Source organism: Cucumis melo, chromosome 4 (genome assembly GCF_025177605.1).
Source record: "Cucumis melo cultivar AY chromosome 4, USDA_Cmelo_AY_1.0, whole genome shotgun sequence".
In the NCBI taxonomy this organism is placed as follows: Eukaryota; Viridiplantae; Streptophyta; class Magnoliopsida; order Cucurbitales; family Cucurbitaceae; genus Cucumis; species Cucumis melo.
Window position 1 is genome coordinate 20162924 of NC_066860.1, and position 21168 is coordinate 20184091.

Consider the following 21168-nt stretch of genomic DNA (forward strand, 5'->3'; position numbering starts at 1 on the left):
AGGTTGTCGACGACGTTCAATTTTTAAACCTCACGCCCTAATTTCTCAAAATCTCAACCTCTCCAAACCACATCGATGGTGCAACCCGCTGCCGTCGTCTTTAACGTCCGTTGAGTCCCCCACGCACCGTTCGAAAGATCGTTGTCGGTGAGTTCTTGATCTTTCTTTTTTCGTTTCTTGAAAAAGAAGTTCCTAGGATATTAGACAAAAGCACTCACCTCCGAAGCAAAGAAAGTTAGCGGTAAGATATTATTAGTGGTTAAGCCACTGTATTATAATCACTATCTCATCTGTTATTAATTGGTTAATTTATTGAAAGTTGTCCCTGACCTTCTTTTCTCCACTGCCAAGCAATTGTGCTACACTTAATTGGTTAATTTGTATTAAAAGTCAAATTGCTGCAAAAGAAGATTGGGACTGCCCGAATATGTCTTGGAGAGAGCATTTAAGAATGACATTTGTTGATAAAAGTGGTGAAAATAGTTCAAGACCGATTTTATGTTCATCTGTAATATTTAGCTTGCTAGTTTCTTTTAACTTGTTCTCAAAGTTTCAGGTTTAAAGCTAACAATGTATTTTTGCACTTGACATTATCATTCCTTTTAAATTAATATTTCTTTCACTTGATCAGATTTGATTGTTTGCAAGGTTTGAACAATGCTCCTTAGTTGTGTCTTCTTCTATGATATTTTTTGGGTATTTGTTTCTAAAGAAGGTGTTCAATGAAAGTGTGATGATTGTGGTTAGTAGGGAGTGCCACTTTGACTTACATCGTCACAGACTTGAAGAAGATCACCTCTCAACTACTTTACTGCGTTGCTATTAAAAATCATTAACAGATGGCTTTGTCTAATTTTCAAGTTGGCAACTTTCAATTTCTGGCAACGGTTGGAAAAAGTATTTATGCTATGATGAAAATGTGGATTGAAAGTGCATCTAGTCTTGTATGTACATCGGCAATATTGATAGTGGGTTAGGGTTCTGCTAGTTGCACATGTTGTGTACTACTTTCCCTTCCCAGCATTTGTATGGATGTACTCTTGAATGATTAATTTAATGATTTCTACACTTTAATGTTTTCTTACATGTAAATTTGGTGTCATTTTGGCTACCATAAAGCCAATGGCACTGGCTTGAAGGTAAAGGAATGTGAATGTTCTTGATTGGTTATTTTTCAATTATTCCTGATAAATGCTAACTGTAGAGTGTTTATTGTTTTTTAAATGTTAGTTTTATGAAAAGTATGTTAGTGAATTAAAAATGTGTTGAAGTGTCCAAGAGTATGGCTTGTGATTAACATTAGGGTCTACATTGAATTCGATGAGCATTCGATTATAAGATTTATGTTAATATCATTGTCTTCTTGAAGATGTCTTGGTTCTCTCTTATTATATATTCTTGTTGAAAGGTTTTATAACTTGAAAAACCATAGATGAGAGGCACATATTCTCTTTTAGGAATCATACAACTGAGATTCAGACAATTCTAATTCTGAAAGTAATATCTTTCTGTATGTGAGATATTTTCCTCATGATGCTGTTGCACGCAGTTTTGCCAACTACCTATTTGTTGGTCAATATTTCCTTCTTTTATATTTATTTTTGTGTACCATGTTTGTAGTCTAATTATTTGAGGTAGTAATATTCCTACTTCTAGATTGATGGCTCTCCCTTGTGAGATGTAGTTTAAGGTTCTGCAACTCTGCTACTATCCATCAGAAACACCATACACGCCCATGGTGGCTTAAGCTTGATCAGATACATCTTTGGAAGTAATATTGCTTATTCATCTTGGAAGTGGTAAAGGGATAAATCTCTGATTTTACTAAACTGTATCCTCTATAGGATTCTGCATATGAAATTCTTCTACGAGAAGTATTATATGATGCTGCAATAATACCAGAGTACCCATTCCTTAAACTTCAATTTAGAACTGAACGATCTGCTACTGATTTAAGAACTATTTGTTTGAATTGGTTATTTGTTGTTGATAATGGTATTCGTTCCTTTAGGTATAACAAAACATAATTCGAGCATTAGCTATAGTGTCTCAATAAGGTTTATCTGTTTATTGAATATATGTGGCCCTATCTTGATAAGGTTTATCTGTTTCATCAACAGTACCCATTCTTAAGTTATTCTATCAACTTTTTTGTTGGTTAACTATGTTAATTCCACTGTCATGTTGCCACATATTTTATTTGAGAAAGAGAAAGCTGCCACATATTTTATTTGGTGTGATGGGTTTGTTTAAAATGAAAGGTTTAAAAGATTTCAAACCATTGATGGCCATAGATTTTGTTTTTGCCATTGTGAGTATTCTGCTCGAGATAGTTCTTCATCATGGAATGAACCATTTAGTTCTCATCACTTATTGTCTCTTCATTGCTGTCATTTCCTTAGCTCCAATTACTTACTTCTGTGAAAAGTAATTTCCTCAAATACCCACTTTTTTATTTAATCCTTTTTTCCTTTTGATTATTATGAATTTTCTCTTTTTCTCTGTTATTTGTTCTTCGCGCCATTGTTGGGTAAGTTTTCAACCTTCAATTCTTAATTATATGTTTTGTATTTTCAGTTCCTTTGATGTTTATGCTCTGTTGCTTTGGATGTTTCTTTAGCTTGTTTTTCTTTTGATGTTTAATTTGGGCCTCAATAAATTAGTACGAACTATGTTGTAGAATTGTTCATTTACTTGAGTTGGTGATTGTCTAATGTCGGATTACATCTTTAGGTTTTAATTTCTGCTTGCTTTGTGGGTTTTTGTTTAAAATGATTACCGTTTGTTTTTTTTTAGATTTTTATTTTGACTACGAGGAGGTGGATAGGGATGATGATTTGAATTCGGAATATCCTTGTTCGTTTTGTCAGGAGGAATTTGATTTGGTTGAGCTTTGCTGCCATATTGATGACGAGCATCCCTTAAAAGCCAACTTTAGGGTAAGAAAAATCGCTAATTTGTAACTTTAGAACCTAGCATTTGTGTTTTTAAGTTTTAAGTGGATTTTGTATTCGGATGACTCTCAATATTTGGCAAAATTTCATTTCTAACATATCATTGATGGATTTATATGGAAGTCAGTTCTCAGAATGCTTGATTCTCTTCCTTGAGTAACAATGCACTTCAAGCTCAAGTCATAATCTTGTTGACTGTTAACAGTTCGTGTTTTGATCTTTTTTATGCAAGTTTTTTCTTTTTTAAAAAAAAAAGATTTTGTCGTGAACCTGTTTCATGAACAAGAAGTTGCTTAAATATTATTTTTTTGGGTTTGACTTGTAACGTTATATTATTGTTGTCTTAGCCTGGGTGCCTTGGTCGTATTTTTCTTATATTTTTCAATTCCTAGATATACTCGGTTTGATATTGTACTTGAGCACTCGTCTTGCCTCTAGTCAAGAATGTTTGCCTATGGTTATTGGTTAATATGTTGTACCAATGATGGAAGTTTAGAATATATTCTTTTTGGGGAGTATCTTCTTTTGATAGTAAAGACTCTCTATTGGGTTCTATTTGAAATTAGTTTGTCCTTTTTGTGCTTTTTCAAGAGGTTGGCTTTCATTTCTTTTCAGATATGCCCTATTTGTTCTACAAAGGTGGGAGAGAATATGGTTGGACATATTATGCACCTTTGGTTGAAAAATTACATATTCGAGTAGACATTATTTGTCTTAGTTTTATGTAATTGGACTTGGGAGAACTTGATAGCGTAACTAGGTTTTTTCTATACACAATTGTTTACGATTTTACGCTAAGCCCACATTCTTGTAGTACTAATTATCAATGGTCGTAAATGTAAATACCTGATTTTCTCTCTCTTTTTTTTTTTTTTTTGGGTTAACATTTTGAAAGGTTACCTGTGGGTGTGCAACTGGAGTTGGTGCAGCTTTTAGAGCTCTAGTTGGTGGTGTATTATTTGCACAGGAAGAAGTAACTTCTTGGTAAACACATTTCTCCCTGTCAACATGCTTGAAGGCCGACTTATATAATGGTTGTGCATTATTCTTAACTACACTGGAAATTATGGTTCAAACATTGGGTTTGTTTAATAATTAAAAATAAAGTGGAAAGTATTAAATTGTTAACCAATGTTTTAGTTGTGGCAGTATAACTAGAGCAATGATAATAGCAAGTGGGTTTTACAAAAGCCTTATTCTAAGTTGTTTTTGTGTTATAGATTTATTAAGATGGAAATGATGTTATTTTTTTTTCTGAGCTGGTAAATGTGGCAAGTGTTATCTAAAATTAGGTACATGGGAGTGGTAAGTGGATTTCTAATTTGATATTGTATTTTGTAGTAGGTATGGTGTCGATAGCGATACTGAGTCATCAAAGGAAACAAGCAATGATGGAAGCAGTCATTCTGGGGCAGAAAAGAAAAAGAAAACTAGGTATTATTAACTCCAATCTTTGTTGTATCAGCAGAGTACTTATTTAAATAGCTTGTTGGTATCAAAACATGTATGTTTATTCTATCATGGTACAAACCATTTACTTACAACTGTACAAATATTAGAAAGTGTATGTTAACATATATACATTAAAGTGTTGACGGTTTGTTTTCATATGAGTGTGTTGTATAGTACTTTGTGCTTGAATTGGTCGGTTAATGGTAGGGCGACAAGAAAAATTGTGATTGAAGAAAAAAAAATAGGGCAAGAAAAATAGGGACTGAAAAAAAGTTATGACATTTGAATTTTAAAAAAACTGTCATGGAAAAAGTATTCTTGATAGTTAATTAAAGTCATGGTCGGTGAATAATGATAGTTATTATCTATCATAAATTATAAATTATGACATTAATTATATGTCATGAAAGATAAATAATGACAGTTATTATCTGTCATAAATATAAGTAATGACAATTATTATATGTCATAAAATCTAAATAATGACAGTTATTATATGTCATAAAATAAGAAATTCATGGCATTTATTTTCTATCATGAAAAATGTCCTTCATGACAGTTTTTTCGAACTATCATAAAATACTTTCCATGACTGTCACATCAATGACTACAAATAACTGTCACGAAATCTTTCTATGACAGCATTTAACTGTCATCGTAGGTCATTTTTCTACTAGTGTGTTGACAAGCCTACTCTAAATCTCACAAACTTTTAAGAGAAGAAACATTTTTTTTTAGGAAACTCAAGGACACACCAGAGAATATATTGTTCTCTCTTTAAACTCGCTTTTTTGTTTTTTATAAACTTCAATTTGCTTCCATTTATTTGATTCTTTTCTCTTGCATAAAAACGAAGGAAATGAACTCTTTATATAGTACTCATGCTAGAGACACTTCCTAAAAGACACAAAATAAAGGGTAGTTGGAATGGATAACAATTTTTAGAATAATTATTAACTATGTAGCAATATTTTTAAAAATTTGCAAATATAGCAAAATCTATCAGTGATAGACTTCTATCGTTGATACACTCCTATGGCTTATCAGTGATAGACCAACATTTGCTCATGGTCTATCAGTGATAGACTCCTATCATTGATAGATTTTGACAAATTTTGCTATAATTGCAATTTTTTAAAAATGTTGCTACATACTTGATTATTTTGAATATAATTGCTACATTTGCAACTATCCCCAAAATAAATGAAATACATCATACACACTATTCATGTACTTTAGCAATTACGTGTATATATCTGGAAACGCATGTATCTTAAAATTAGAAATGCATGTAGAATGTATTATCCATGATAATGCATCTAGCTTATTAATTTTTAACATTTTTCTAGATCATGCTTGAAGCTTTCTCTTAGATCTTTATCTCAGTTCAAGCTCGATCAAAATGCCATATCAGTCTAGGTAAAATTACAAGCTCCAATTTTTTAAAAAAAAATTCTAATAATTTAAGAATATGTATTCGTTTCCCAACCTAGATCATTTCAACTCTCTTTTATCGACTTGATTGATTTTAGTTTCCAACTATTAACTTGTTAGAGTGAAACTAATTATTCGACAAGTTAATAAATTTTGTAGAACCATGTACTTTGTTTGAATGTCTCGTTTTAAATTTTACCTTTGATGCTTACTGATGTATTAGCCGTCTTTTTCTTCCAAGCAATTTACTTACTAAATGAAGCAACAAAGAAGTAGTGAAAGGTTTGTACTGCTTCTAAACTCACAGTGGTTTACTTGGTTTAAATGCTTTTCACTAAAACAAACTAGAACCACTATCCTTTCTGATATGATCTTTGTTATAATATCTGCTGCTTTTTTATTAAGGCATATACTTAGAGCTTTTGGGGCTTCTATCAACTAAATATATGTCCAGAATTGAGAGATGAGTGGAAAATAAGATCGAGCTACAAGTAGCAACAAGGAATAATTCAATTAGGGTTTGTTGTCAGGGATCGATAAACTTTATAATTTAAGTAATTTCTTTTGGTTCACAAGTACAAACTTAAACAATTTTGAGTTGCTTCTTTGATTGATTTGACGCTACATTATCTTAGGTTGTTTTGTCACAAATTTATCTAATCAACACTTTGTTTCATTTGATTAAATGATAGATGCAAGAATAGATTTCTAATTACTTTTGTTTATTTTGATCCTCGTTTCAGGCTTCAATCATTGAGCTGCAAACTTTATTTCTTGCATTTTGAGCATTAATGAAGTGAAATGAAAAGTGTGATGTGATTTTCTTTTCAAAAAAGAAAAGTTCCACAAAAATTTATCATGCCTTTGAATTCTTGTTTTTATTTTGGTGGCTTCACAGTTTTTAGTGGTAAAGTTGTAATGACTCAAGTAAGTAATTTTTTTGTTGGTAAAAAGTCATTTATAGTAGGTTAAAAATGTATGGCAAAATATTATTATTAATAGAAACGATTTTTAATCTTCGCCTGAAAGAAATTTAACGTAATAATCCATGCAATAAAGTATTAAATAATTTTAGGTTGCTAAAAATAGGACCAAATTTCCCCCTCCCCTTAATTTTACTCTCCCTCCCGCAATTTTACTTTGCCCTCCCCTCTCCATCTCACTCCACCCTCTTCATGTCAACGAAATCTCCATTTCCATGTGAAACCCATCCCAAACGGCTGTACGAATCAGGACCGGCGACCACTGCAATTTCTCTGACCCACGGCTGACGACCACGCATGGCGATCTCCTCTGCTAAGAAATAGAAAGCTATTGTTCATTTAAATGACTAAATATTGTTTACTGACCATACACATCGAATGAGTAATTGACTGGTTTGAAGGTTTCATTGAGGAGTCTTTCTTGGTTCCAGGTTTGGGTGAAGGAAGGAGTATAGGTTGTAGGGACTGATTCTGTTTATGAGTAGTGAGCGTCCGTCCATAGTAAGGGTACTGCCTGTTTGACTTAATTTGGCTAATTAGTTTATGTTGTTGTGAGTTTTGGCGGTTATTATGGTAGATTCTTGCAATCCCCGTAAAGATTTTTTATTTTTAAAATTTTTATGTTCTTCTATTTTTTAATTTTATTGGATGGAGTTGAGTTATGTTCTTTAAAGCTGAGGGATCAGAGTTACAATTATGTCCTCTCCCCACCCTAGCTATTTAAAGATTCTTCTAATTTAACTTTAAAACCTTCTTGTTTAGAGATATCGTTCAACTCCATGTGGAATAGAAGATGTTTTACACAATAGTTCTTTTAAAGTTATAATTAAGGTCGTAATTTATGCCTCATTCCCTTTTTATCATTTTGAAATAATTAACATTTTTTTTTTCCAGTCTTAGCTATCTTAGCTATGCCTCGGGCAGTATCAATTTCTTCTGTTGTTGAAGGAAATAATCAACTTTTCATTGTGTTCATTAATATTAAATGGTACGACTAATTATTTTATGTCGGTTCTATTCAAGTATCTTCACTTTCTTATGAATATTAGATTCGTTTTCATAAATATTGTATAGATGAACCCAAAAAATAGAGGTCGAAATAGATCAGGTGTCACCTACCTCCATGCACCAAAGCGTGCGACGGAAGGCAGCAATTTCTAACAGCACATGTGACTCATGCTCGAACTAGTTTTCAGCTAAATTTCATGTTCCTATAGACTGGTAAGTGGGCTTTCTTTTGAGTTGGGTGGTGACGAAAGAAAAAAAAGGAAAGAAAACAATGTTGGGAGCCTAAGATAGGCTCTAAATGATGATTATATGACATTAATGATTATGTTGGATTTACGGTGGCTGCTTACTATCTTAAGGAGTTGTGTACATCCCGTATATAATTATTTTGATGCCCTTTGGAGTCATCACATACGAACGTTTTGATGAACTTTCGAGGATCGCTCCTTATGATGATGTTTTGGTGACTTTTCAAAGATCACTAGCTATGATTAAGAAAGTGTGCCTTCGAATTCGCCTCATGCTTATGTTTACAATTATATTGCGATGCTCATATAATTTTGATAAGAAGGTTAACAATTTACATAATGGATCCAGTAATTGGTCATTTACCTAGTTTTTTTATACTAACTTTTTTCTATTCATGTCTTTTAGGTAAATACAAGAAGAGAATGGCAAATGACAAGAAGGATATGTGAATAAGCCTTTAGGACTTAAAATTACTTCTCAAATTTTATGTAATATATGTTTACAAAGTCAAATGATGTTAAGTTATTTATTAAACTTATTTTAAGTTGTAGTTTAGAGGTACTGATCCAAACAATGTTTGTATGATTTTTATCTTATCAAAGTTTATTTACTAAAAACGTTTTATTACATCTTACATAATCTCGCAAAAAATCTATGTTTAAGATTATAAACGGATGAAATAACGTTCTTGAAATATGTCAAAAAGTCAAACCTTTTCGATGGTTATAATCAGTCAATCAAAAGAGTCAAACGGTCAAATCATCCTCCCTTTTGTTGTTGAACGAAAAGTACTAGGATTAAAATTTATATCATTAAGGGATTTTTTCTATTTTTGAGAATAAATTATTGAGGTATTTAAGGAGCTTTGTTTCTTTATTTTTATTTCTTAGAAAATATAACTAAGAATGTCATTTAATTGTAACACATGGAACCATATTTAAACATAGATATCAAAAGAATCCAAGATTCTAATTTTGTCGATATCCTAACCAACTAAACTCCTGTCCTCACCCCAAATTCACTCAATTATTACTTTGCTCAACTTAATTTTATTCACCAAGGCCCTCTTCATGTGCAACCACAACCTTTTATTTATTTATTTATTTTTTTTTTTTTTTTTTGTCTTACATACACAATAAAGGGTATACAACTTTTGTTCTCATAAATATATAAAAGATATAAACGACAAATTAAAATTTACTCTCTATAAGCTTTCAATTCCATATACCTGCACAAGAAATTTTAAAGATAAACTAATCAACTTGAAATAAAATTGAACTATTTTATATGTAACAACTAAACTTTCAATTTTTATGTCAAATAATAGGTTGAGGAGGTTCTAAAATTGTAAAAGTAAAATGAGGCCAAAACTCATTAAACACAAACTTGAAATTGTAACAATTTATGGAATAAATACTTACAAGTTGTAAGAGGTGAGAAATGAAAAGAAATGGTTTTAAGATTTCAAAACTAAATAAACACAAACTGGTCAAAACTTTTAGGGTGTGTTTGGGGGAGGGAAAGAGTTATGGGGGAAAAGGATTATGATAATCCTAGGATTATCAGGATTATGATAATATGTGTTTGGGGGAAGATTTATTATTGATAGTGTTATGATAATATGTGTTTGGGGGAAGAATTATTATTGGTAGTGTTATAATAGTATGTGTTTGGGGGAAGAATTATTATAGTAGTGTTATAATAATATGTGTTTGGGGAAAGAATTATTATAGTAGTATTATTATAATATGTGTTTGGGGGAAAGATTATTATTATAGTATTATTATAAAATGTGTTTGGAGGAAGAGTTATGATTGTAGTATTATTATAAAACTTGTTTGGGACAAAGATTACGTTAATTAGATTTATGTTATTTTTTTTAAATAAGGAATGTTAATATAAGAATAAAAAATATATAATTTTTTTTTTCATGATCAATATTCAATTATGTAATTAGAATAATCTAAACATAATTCTGTAACTAGGTTTTGAAAATATAATTCTCTTACATTATGTCGTCCAAAATTAATTCGTAAATCCGTAAATTCATTACCGTATTTAAACCAAATTATTTCCACGTATTACCAACTTATAAATATTGTAAAAAAAACTTGAACAAAAACACTACATTAATAGGATAATACAACAATTCATACCATTACATTTTAAAGCGAAACGAAACTACAAACTAATTAACTTCAACAGAATTTAAAGTTCGTTATATAATAAGACATAACAAGTTAGAAGAATAACATATAGTCCAAGTAAGAAAAGTTTCATTAATACAAATAAAACAAACTAACTAGTCATTGGTTTTCTTGAAGAATGAGGGTGCAGTACGGGTACTTCATATGGTCGGGAACTTCAAGGAAAGCTTTCATGTCATCGACGTTACGCATAAGTATACGCATTAAGCGACACCTATCCATCAATGTGAGCTCAGGGATGGCCTCCAAATGTCGAACAATCTCTTGACGTGTTTGGGTAGCATCTTGACGTTGTAGGATAGGCCATTCAGCAATGCGATGAAGTTGTTCATTTCCATACTCAATGGCAGTACGAACTATGTCCCCACTATCTGTGGCATGTCCTGGACGTTTCCGCTTAGACCCGCTTGAAACATTTCTACGTTCACTGACCCTAGCGGTTCTTGTTTCCATCAAATCATCAGGCGACATGTTCAAACCCGGACTGTACGTTGGCGGAAAGTCCGTATCTGGCATAGCATCAGCAGCAAATGCGTCATACCCAGGAGGATCGTTTGACCCAATGTCCGCAAAACTCTCAGCCCGACCTCCTGTTGCACGATCTTTGCCAAACACGTACGACAGTTCGTCATAGTGGACAAACGACTTATTAAGGAGGCCTTTCGCCGCCGGATGACTCTGTATATGTGCAATAATAAATTTTTAGTCCATGTATTCAAATAATCAAACAAGTGTTCAAATATCTAGTAACGCACCTTTACCCAATCGTCAAAGACTTCTTTCTCAGCGACGATGCATTTTTTTTCATCATTCCACCCAAAACCACTACAGTTTGGGTCACGCATCTCCGCAAGTGCGTGAAACATTCTCTTCATCAATTTGATTCGACTATCGATGGTTGAAGCATGGATATTAGAACCTGGGATCTTGAACGCCATCATTCTCGCCAGCTGATTTAAGTACCCGGGACGAAAGGTCCCATTGTCGGACCTCCACCCACCAGCATTTACCAACTCCACGAGGCCTGCCTCTTCCTCTTTAGTCCAAGTATGTTTAGGTAGTCTCGATGAACTTGTCATGCTAGACGTAAAACGCAAAACATATTAGTTTCATTAAGTTCCGTATGATTAGATAACATACATACAATTAATTTCATAGTACAATGAACTCCTGCTGAAAAACAGTTTGGCAGTAAGTTAATTGGTTAACCAATACATTCAAAATAATCATGTTACAAAAACTGCGACATTTTAATTTTTCTATTGGTTACGCAACTCCCATTCAGTAAACATTTCTTCTGCAAGGTTGTCCCTCCATTGACTCCACTCATTCGACGTTTCTATGTAATGTATGTCATCCGCAGCAGTAGTCGCGTGGGTGGAATCAACCTCATCTATGTTGTCTTCTATATCAAAGTTTGTCATCTCCCTATTGATAAGGTTGTGGAGGAGACAACATGCGAGTATTGTGCGACATTGAACTTCTACAGGATAGTATGACTTTCCCCGCAGTATCGCCCATCGACCCTTCAAGACACCGAATGCTCTTTCGATTACATTACGAGCAGAAGAATGTTTCATATTGAAGAACTCTTTGGACGTTGAAGGTGCATTTTCAGGGCCACGCCATTCTTGTAAGTGATAGCGTTGCCCTCTGTATGGTGCCAGGAAACCCTCCGCATTTGGGTACCCGGCATCAACCAAGTAGTAATAGCCTGTAATCACAATGCACGATTAAAATGTCGCAGTTGTTACTTCTAAAATTCCATTCATAGGTACAATGCCCTTGTTACTTACCCTTGGGCACCTTAAGCCTATTAGGTCTTGAAAGGGCATCACGGAGGATGCGTGAGTCCGCAGCTGATCCTTCCCAACCGGCAAGTACGTAAACAAAATCTCCTTTCGTGTCACACACGCCAAGTACATTTGTGGCCACCTCCCCCTTGCGTGTTCTATACCTAGCCCGGTCACTTGCTGGAACGTTGACTTTTATGTACGTGTCATCTAATGCACCTAGGCAATTCTGCACCGCATAACTAAAAATTATTGAGAAGAACTAACGTCGTTGTGTTGGAAGTACGTAGTTCGAGAAAAATGTGTACCTCAAACCACCTCCATCTTTGATCTGTGCATTCATTAGGCACTGGTTGTGGTTTTTTCAACAGCTCGTCATGAAGTCGAATGACAGCCAACAAGACCATGTTGAAATGGCGGGAAATTGTCTCGCCCGACCGCATGAACTCTCGTTGAATGACACGATTTTTCACATCGTGCGCAAGAATGTGGAGGAACATTGCTACCATCTCCTCAACATCGACGACTTCCGTCGACGTTAGTCCAGCAATGGTCCTCAGTAGGTGACACAGAATGGCGAAACATCTTCGGTCCATTCTCGTACTTTGGCGACAGACAAGGTCTGACCCATGAATCATGCGAAAGTAAGCTAACTGTCTAATCCTATGCCTAGTTTCATACGGGATGTGCGTTATCCTCTTCGTATCGTTCTTCAAAAGCTCCAACATTAGTAACAACTGTCGTTGGGATGCTATGAACGCATTTACAATAGACGCCAACTCATGTTCATCCATTATAAATTATAGATTCACACCCTGTTGGAAAATAATCCTAAGAACGTGTTAATTTGAAATGTTATTAACGTAATCACATACTACCAATCTAGGTTTTGAAATTTTGGAAATATCTTCAAAGGTAAACTAACTTAATATGTTTACAAATTAAGTAATTGACTTGTACTACTTTTTTGAAAATACGTTCTTGGAAACTTCATTACGTATATTTGGAAACCCATTTTTTTAAACTAATTATGTGTTCGTCCATTGGAAATGCATTTAGAAGCGACACAAATGCGAAAATATGTTTTGAAATTTTATTTAATTTCAAATTAATTGTAAATAGTTTGTAAAATTATGTTTATAAATATACATTTTTCTTACATTAATTATCGGAGTTTAAACTAATTTTTGTTTCTTAAAAAATAATAATAATAATAATAAACATAATTTATTTGAATGACATAAAAAAAAAAAGGTGCTATTTGTAAATTAATTGAGAGATTTTGTAAAATTGGTTTATAAATTAATCGAGAGATTTTGTAAAATTGGTTTATAAATTAATTGAGAGATTTTGTAAAATTGGTTTATAAATAGAATTTCTTTACATTATGTTTATAAATATACATTTTTTTTACATTAATAATGGGAGTTTAAACTAATTTTTGTTTCTTAAAAAATAATAATAATAACAATAAACATAATTTATTTGAATGACAAAAAAAAAGGTGCTATTTGTAAATTAATTGAGAGATTTTGTAAAATTGGTTTATAAATTAATGGAGAAATTTTGTAAAATTGGTTTATAAATAGAATTTCTTTACATTATGTTTATAAATATACATTTTTTAGGAGTTTGTAAAATATATTTGCCATTACTTTGTTGTAAAATAATTGAAGGAGTTTCTAAATTAAATTTTTTGTAAACCAAAATGTTTGTAAATTAACTAGGGAAGCTAGTAATTTTGTAACCCACTACATCTTACATAAAATAAAGTTAGTTCAAAAATATTATTTTGAATTCTATTTCCATTTAACATTACCACCCAAATTACATACATGAATATCTCAATAATATTGTTGAAACATCTTCGTTTATTTAATTTTCTATAGCTCACTATGTTATTATTATTCATTTACATATACAATCAACTTTTCTTAAATAATAATGTTAATTAATTTTGATGTAATGACTATCAAATTCATCGATAGTAAGAAAAATTCATACATACGGGCAGTGGCAAGTTTTGTTAATTTCAAAACAGTAGCTAACATACATACGGGCAGTGGCAAATATAGTATGGAAAGAAATTAATAAAGAATACTATAATTTAACATACGAAGAAAAATACAATTTCTAACATATAATGCCAAGTGTTTGATACAAGAAACAGAAATGAATAATAAAGAAAGAAAAGAATTCATTACAGGACATATACATAAACTTCATAAATGAATGAGGTTTAAAGCCGTTGTACCTCAATTACGAATTCTTTAAGTAGGACAACCTGAAGATTTACACAACCAACCAACATTGTCATTACATATGCGTGGCCGTAAAGATTATGTATTGTAAAAAATAAACGAAAAAACGCATATGAAACATACCTTAAAAAGAAACCAAAGCTTACAAATCCATGGGACCGTACCAAAAAAAAGTGTTAGTACATAATGTATGGGAAAGAAAGTTGCCTCAGAGTTAATAAATACCATCAAAGACGTTCAAGAGAACGCATTTATGGTACAATTTAGTGCGGTGGACTTCGTAACATCACATGTAAAACACAAGCAACCAACGAGAGACATAAAATAGAGATCAACACGTTCATAAAAACGTCGGGAGTGTGAGAATACAGTGCGTAAAGGGAAAAAAACCATAGGAAGAAAACAGACTACAACACCAAAAAGAGGCCATAGGGAGAAATCAAACTACAACAACCATATTTGTTTTGTAAAAAAAATTAAGTACGAAAAATTTCAAGCACATAGCAAAAGTGGCAATTGTAAAAAACAAACAAGTGTGGTTTTAAAAGTTAGATTAAAGATTATTCAATCGTAAAGTAGTGAAAACAGTGGCTAAAGTGGCAAATGTAATGAAAAGCAATTAGAGGAAACAAATCTTATGAACATACCAAAAGGGACTGCAAAGTATAAGAAAACGGGAAGAGAATGGGGCATGTAATGCTGTGAGAACATCCAAATATATAGTAATAAATAGGTATACAAGAATTAATTTAGTCAAAGAAGAATCCCATAAAATAGGGGATTTGAGAAAAGCAGTCAAACCCTGTACAGAGTAGGCAGACAATTTTTTCAACACAAGTACACAGGCAGCAAAAATGAAATTCAATGGAACAAATGAAATTTAAACTAAGAAATCCAGAGGAAGGAAGTTGTAAAAGAAATCCAGAGTTCCAACATAAATCATGACAGAGGAAGGAAAAATGAAATGAAATTTAACAACTTGTAAAAGAAATCCAGAGTTCCAACATAAATGATGACAGAGGAAACAAAAATCAAATGAAATCCAGAATTGAACATCAATAACACAATTGATCACAAAGATCAAGAACAAAGAAATCCAGAGTTCCAACATAAATCATGACAGAGGAAGGAAAAATGAAATGAAATTTAACAACTTGTAAAAGAAATCCAGAGTTCCAACATAAATGATGACAGAGGAAACAAAAATCAAATGAAATCCAGAATTGAACATCAATAACACAATTGATCACAAAGATCAACAACAAAGAAATCCAGAATTTATCACATATGAACATCAACAACAACAGTCGGATGATGGTTAACAAAGTTGACAAACAAAGATTTAAAACAAAATGAACAGAATCAGTAATATATAATTGAACTCATCACTGGCAGTATGAAGAACAAATGAATGCATAATCGACTGAAAATAAGAACAAACATGGAAACATGAAATCAGAACCACCACCACAATCCTCATCATAGGCACGTCATACCTTTGGTGCACACCGATAACCACTGCCATGCTCCCATGCCCCTACTCGAGTTCCTTTCCTCGATTTAGTGTAGAATCAATGACAACATACCCCTTCGGTTAAAGAAAAAAAGTGCAGTAAACTGGTTATACGATCGGTAGGAGTGGGGAGCGGCAATGGTTTGTTCGATGGACGAAATGGTATGAAAAAATGGAGAGAGGATGAGAAGCGTTTCGGAGGTCACGCACTTTCGTGGCAACCGATCAACGAAACGAAAAATAGAGAGGATGAGAAGCGTTTCGGAGGTCACGGACATTCGTCGCAACCGATCAACGAAACGTAAATAGAGAGGGTGAGAGGCGTTTCGGGGAGATTAGGGTAAAATAATGGAACACGAACAGATCGTTTCGGGTAGAGGATAAGAGGAGCAAATGCGTTTCGGAGGTCACGAATCGGTGAAATATAGCAAACTTTCTCAACAAAATGGAGATAATCGAAGATAGGTAAAATCAACTTCAAGAGGAAGAGGAAGGGAGAAGAGATAGGTAAAATGGAGATAATCGAAGATAACGCGACGAAAAGGGAACGGAAAACACAGGGAAATCGACGGAAAGCGGCCGGAAAATAGTAGGGTTAACAGAGGCAGTCGGCGGCTGAATAGTAGGATAAAATAGGGGATATGGGGATTAGGGTTTTCCTAATCCCCTTTTGCCATAACACTTGGGCCAAACAAGGTTTGGTCCAAATTTCTTTTTCTTTTCCCCCCATACCCGAGGCCCAAACACACCCTTAAGAATGACAGACAAAAAGGTAATAGAGGGGGGCATTGCAATTACTAAGGTGTAATTGTTGGATCCTCCTTGGGAAAAACCCCAGAGGAAGTAAAGTAATTGAGATGATTTCTACAAAGGGGATTTTACCATTTTTACAATTTATTGTAGGCTATATTTACAATCTAATTCAAGTCGTTAAAAAGGGAGATATAAAACAGAATCATACAAATTTGAACACGATGAAACCCCAATTTTCCCCTTTTCTCTTTCACTCTACCTCCAAACTTCCATTTACATTTCTACAAATTGTATCCATTCGCTCCAATTGGAATCTCTCCTCTCCCACTACCCCCACCGCCATTAATGCTTTCTAACTGCTTCTCCCAAATTGTCTGCAGCAGAAGACGATCCGTCTTCATTTCTCCATCCCTTCTGAAACAGAACACTAATCAAAAACCAAAAACCAAAAACCAAAAAAAAAAAAGAAGCAATTAAAATACACATCGAGGATCAACCCAGATCCCATTTAATTTCTACCTTCCATCAGACTTTTCACAAGGTAATTTCTCCATCTCTTCCTCAATATGAATCTCTTCATCATCATATCCTTCGCAAATAATCTCTCCATCGTCGTCTCTGTAGCAAATCACACCATTAGAACGATCCTCGAAAACCTGTCAAAATCAAGTACACTGTTAGACACGATGATCTGATCTGATCTGATCTGATCTGATCAAACAAATCTTACACACACATACACAAACTAACCAGGTTGTTCTTCAAACAAGATGTAATTTGGAGTGTGAGAGTTCTGTTGACTGAAATTTTTGGAGGTTTGAGCATAAAAAGGTTGGTAAGAGGTTTCGTTTGAAGAGATGTAAAAGATTTTAGGGGAAGAAGAGGAGATCTGTGATTTGTTGCTGCCATTGGAGATGTTGAAAGAGTTTGGTCTTGGAGCTTTAATTTACGTAAAACCAAAATCGTCCTTCAATGGATTTCAAACAAGAAAGCATTGAAACCTTGATGATTATAAAATTTTATCTTCGGTCCTTCCATTAATTTATTCTCAATTGGGCATTGAATTTTTTCTATACTAATGTGGGTAACGCAATTCTATTGGACCTTCAATCAAATCTATAACCTAATATCGTCTTGGAGAAAAAACATGATATCACCTACTTTAATAAAAAGGGTAATTAGAATGAATAACAATTTTTAGAATAATTATTAACTATGTAGCAATATTTTTAAAAAATTGCAAATATAGCAAAATCTATCGGTGACAAACTTCTATCGTTGATAGACTCCTATAGTTTATCAGTGATAGACTAACATTTGCTCATGGTCTATCAGTGATAGACTCCTATCAATGATAGATTTTGACAAATTTTGCTATATTTACAATTTTTTTAAATTGTTGCTATATACTTGATTATTTTGAATATAATTGCTACATTTACAATTATCCCTAATAAAAATAAAAGAAAATTCATTTAGTTGAGCATTTTTATATTTTTTTTTATGTGTACTATTTATTTTTATTTTATGGATACTTTTTAAAATAAAAGAATTTTGACAAATTATTTACCGCCCTTATATTTTTTAGCCAACTACTAGAAGTCCAAAAAAAATGTAAAATACCAAAAAGTCCACGTTAAAATTCAAAAAATATGAATTAGCCATGACGTTATGAACTGGATAACGCTATGATGTTGTCAACTACAACCCTCTAATTTGAACGAAATTCAATAGATAGAACACAAATCATATATATTAACAATAACGTAGTTGAAAGATAATAATCAGGTAAATATAAAAATAAATATCCATATTAATTAACCATTCAAAGAACAACAAGCTCATAAGAAATTTATATTAAAACAATTACACTAAATTCAAATTAATCCACCAAAATCACTTTAATATCAATGTCTACCACTTGAATTTTAGCGGATTGAATTTGATTAAAGAAGGAAAAAAAACATCACTAAAAACAAATGATTAAGAAAAACCTAAAACAATTTATAAATACTTAAAAAAAGAAAAATAAAAGAAATAATTAGAAGAAAATAATAAGAACCGTAAAGAAGAAAGAGAAGAAGAAGGAAAGGAAGAAGAGAATGACTGGTAGCCAATGACGAAGAATAAATTATTGTCCGTGAAGAAAATGCCAATGATGTACAAAGTAGTTGCTTAGAACTTAGAAGTGTACAGAAGAAAGAGAAGATCAAGAATGAAAAGAAAAAAGAAATATTTTATCATCCATAATGATAAAGAAGAAGTTGTCATTCGTGATTGAAACGTCGATGATCTAGAACTATTGTCACCGAGGATCAAAACGCCAATGAATATTACTGATGAAGAAGACGCTCGGTGATCAATTATGAAGAAATTGTCGAAGAATGTTTAATCACTCTACCCCTAAGTCACCATCTACGATTATCACTACCACACTCTCAAAATACTCTTTGATTAGCCAACTTCGACGATCAACTCCAAATTTCACCAAATCTCTTATGACAAATGTGACGAAGACTAGCTTCAATAATCAATATACCACCTCTAACGACCAACATCAACATTTCATCTCGGACGGTCAATTTTGTCAAAGAACACTTCCGATGATCAACCTCAATGATAACTGTTTATAATAGCTAACTTTGACAATCATCTACTTATATATTCTTTTAAAGTTTCAGTGTCATTTAATTTGAGTATATATAGGGTTGTAATCTTGGATTATCATCAATGAAATATCAATATTCTATACAAACTAACATGGTATAGAGTTTTAGTTTTTTTTTTTTTTCTCATTGAATTTTAGCCACTAGCCTTGTTTGATCTTATCTCTGTTAATGACTAGCCATAAACGGATACAAGTGTAAAAAAAAGAAAAAACCACCACAAAGACCAATTAATTTAAGGTTAATTTTGTCTCGTTTTCCGTCAGAAATTTGCTGCCCCACTTCTCACCTTGTTCACCTGAAAACCATGCTTAAGAAGCTTCAGATCTCCCTCGTCGTCTGCCTTCTGAAAATCTGCCATTCCATCCCGTTGGACGTCAACTCTGCCGCAAATCTCCAATGACGTCCGCCGCCGCACACTCACGTCCAACGATCAGTTTCACTCAGTTTCCGATGTACGTCTTTCCAAATTTGTTCTATCCGATTTTGAGTGTTCACGAAGATTTACTATGATTTCGTTCTATTCTACCTGGATCCGTTCCAGTTTCCTCACAAATTATTTTTCTTAATATTTCGGTTCAATTCATTTAATCTAGTCTAATTTAGTTTTGGTTTTAACCCTTTTTGTCTATTCTGAAAAAAAAAATATATGGCTTTTTTTTAAAATAAGTAGTTCTTGGATTCCATTGTAAATCTCTCTAAGAGGATCTCTATTCCGACCTAGAAGTTCTTGTTTCTTTCTTCATAGATTTCTATACGAGGATCTATGTTTCTATCCCAAAAGTTCTCTTCATGGATCTGCCTAGAAGTTACTTGTGTCTTTGTTCTTAGTGGATTTCTAATTCTATCTTAGGTTTACTAATTTGATTAAGAATTTTCTTAACAAACTCGGGATAAGCTTGAGTTTGAAGGAAGGTATTGACATAATTACAGTATTTTTAGGAAATATTATTTTTATATATTGTTTTTTTAGTATCTTTTAATTTGGATATATATATAGCTGTGATACTTGATTATTATCAATGAAATATCAATATTCTATACAAACTAATAAGGGATTGATGGAGGTTGATCAAGTCATATCTTCATACACATTTTTATTGTAGATAGCCAAAAGACTAGTTGCTTTTCAACTGTTTCATCATAATCTATAGAAAAACTTTTTTTTAGAAGTGGAAGAGATTGTTTGTATGGTATTTAACCTTTAAACAAATTTTTTTTCCGCATGAAACTAACCTATTGTTTGCTTGTAAATATGCAAATAAACACTACTGATAACAATATATATATTTCTTTTCATATGTTGTGCAACCATTAAAATGTGTCGTTAAATTAAGTTGGTTATTATATAAACAAAACTATTGCGTCTAAATGTGGATAAGAAGAAAAAAGAAGAAGAAAGCAACAACCTTGATTTTTATTGGATACAAAAAAATTTAAAAAGGGCATATTATATTGGACTCCAGACAAAGCCAAATTTGGCCACAATTTTAGTAGCAATTCAAGAATACTGTCACTTCACTTTTATATTATGATTATTCTTATTATTATTATTATTTCTTTCTGAAAAGAATTAAAAGAATAAATAAAAATGATAGATTTCGAAATTGGTTGTCCAGTCCAGTCCAGATGTTTGGTTCCAGGTGAAGTATTAAAGTTCATCAAATAATTGGGGGATGCTCAAAACCACTTTTAACTCAATCCCTTCTTATCTTTCTTTGTCTTTTTATCATTTGGCAGTAGTAGTAGTTTTGGTACTTCATTGTCTGTCCCCCTCACATCTCCACTCCTACGTCCTCTAACCCAATATTCCTTTCTTTTTCTATTTTTATGGTAACCTTTTTTTTTTTTTTTACTTATTTCTTTTCAAAATTAAGTTTAAGTTTTAAATTTAG

At 32.6% G+C, this 21168-nt stretch overlaps 3 protein-coding genes across 10 annotated transcripts; 1 reads left to right on the top strand and 2 right to left on the bottom strand.

Annotated features, from left to right (window-relative positions):
* Window positions 1-205: 205 nt before the first annotated feature.
* Window positions 206-7229, top strand: LOC103499197 (protein DEHYDRATION-INDUCED 19-like). Of its 7 annotated transcripts, none has more exons than XR_007820133.1 (5): window positions 248-2939; window positions 3850-3938; window positions 4299-4388; window positions 5756-5825; window positions 6584-7229. XR_007820133.1 is itself a non-coding variant. In XM_051083325.1 (4 exons), the coding sequence occupies exons 1-4, from the start codon at window positions 2772-2774 to the stop codon at window positions 6630-6632; spliced, it is 396 nt and encodes a 131-aa protein (XP_050939282.1). In that variant the 5' UTR covers window positions 248-2771; the 3' UTR covers window positions 6633-7217. The 7 variants fall into 7 exon arrangements, 2 of the variants coding, with proteins under 2 accessions (XP_050939282.1, XP_050939281.1); XR_007820131.1 differs by having other exon boundaries at window positions 4296-4388; window positions 6584-7224; XR_007820130.1 differs by lacking the exons at window positions 5756-5825; window positions 6584-7229 and adding an exon at window positions 206-241 and having other exon boundaries at window positions 632-2939; window positions 4296-4562.
* Window positions 7230-11546: 4317 nt separating this feature from the next.
* LOC127148957 (uncharacterized) lies at window positions 11547-12676 on the bottom strand. The gene is made up of 2 exons (XM_051083396.1): window positions 12514-12676; window positions 11547-12001 (listed from the first exon to the last, which is right to left on the bottom strand). Exons 1-2 carry the CDS (start codon window positions 12674-12676, stop codon window positions 11547-11549), a joined length of 618 nt encoding a protein of 205 aa, XP_050939353.1.
* A 3941-nt stretch (window positions 12677-16617) lies between these two features.
* Window positions 16618-17738, bottom strand: LOC103499196 (uncharacterized). 2 transcript variants are annotated; one of them, XM_008462124.2, is made up of 3 exons: window positions 17358-17738; window positions 17127-17263; window positions 16618-17018 (listed from the first exon to the last, which is right to left on the bottom strand). In XM_008462124.2, exons 1-3 carry the CDS (start codon window positions 17514-17516, stop codon window positions 16889-16891), a joined length of 426 nt encoding a protein of 141 aa, XP_008460346.1. In that variant the 5' UTR covers window positions 17517-17738; the 3' UTR covers window positions 16618-16888. The 2 variants fall into 2 exon arrangements, with proteins under 2 accessions (XP_008460346.1, XP_008460345.1); XM_008462123.3 differs by having other exon boundaries at window positions 16618-17021; window positions 17358-17712.
* Window positions 17739-21168: the final 3430 nt, after the last annotated feature.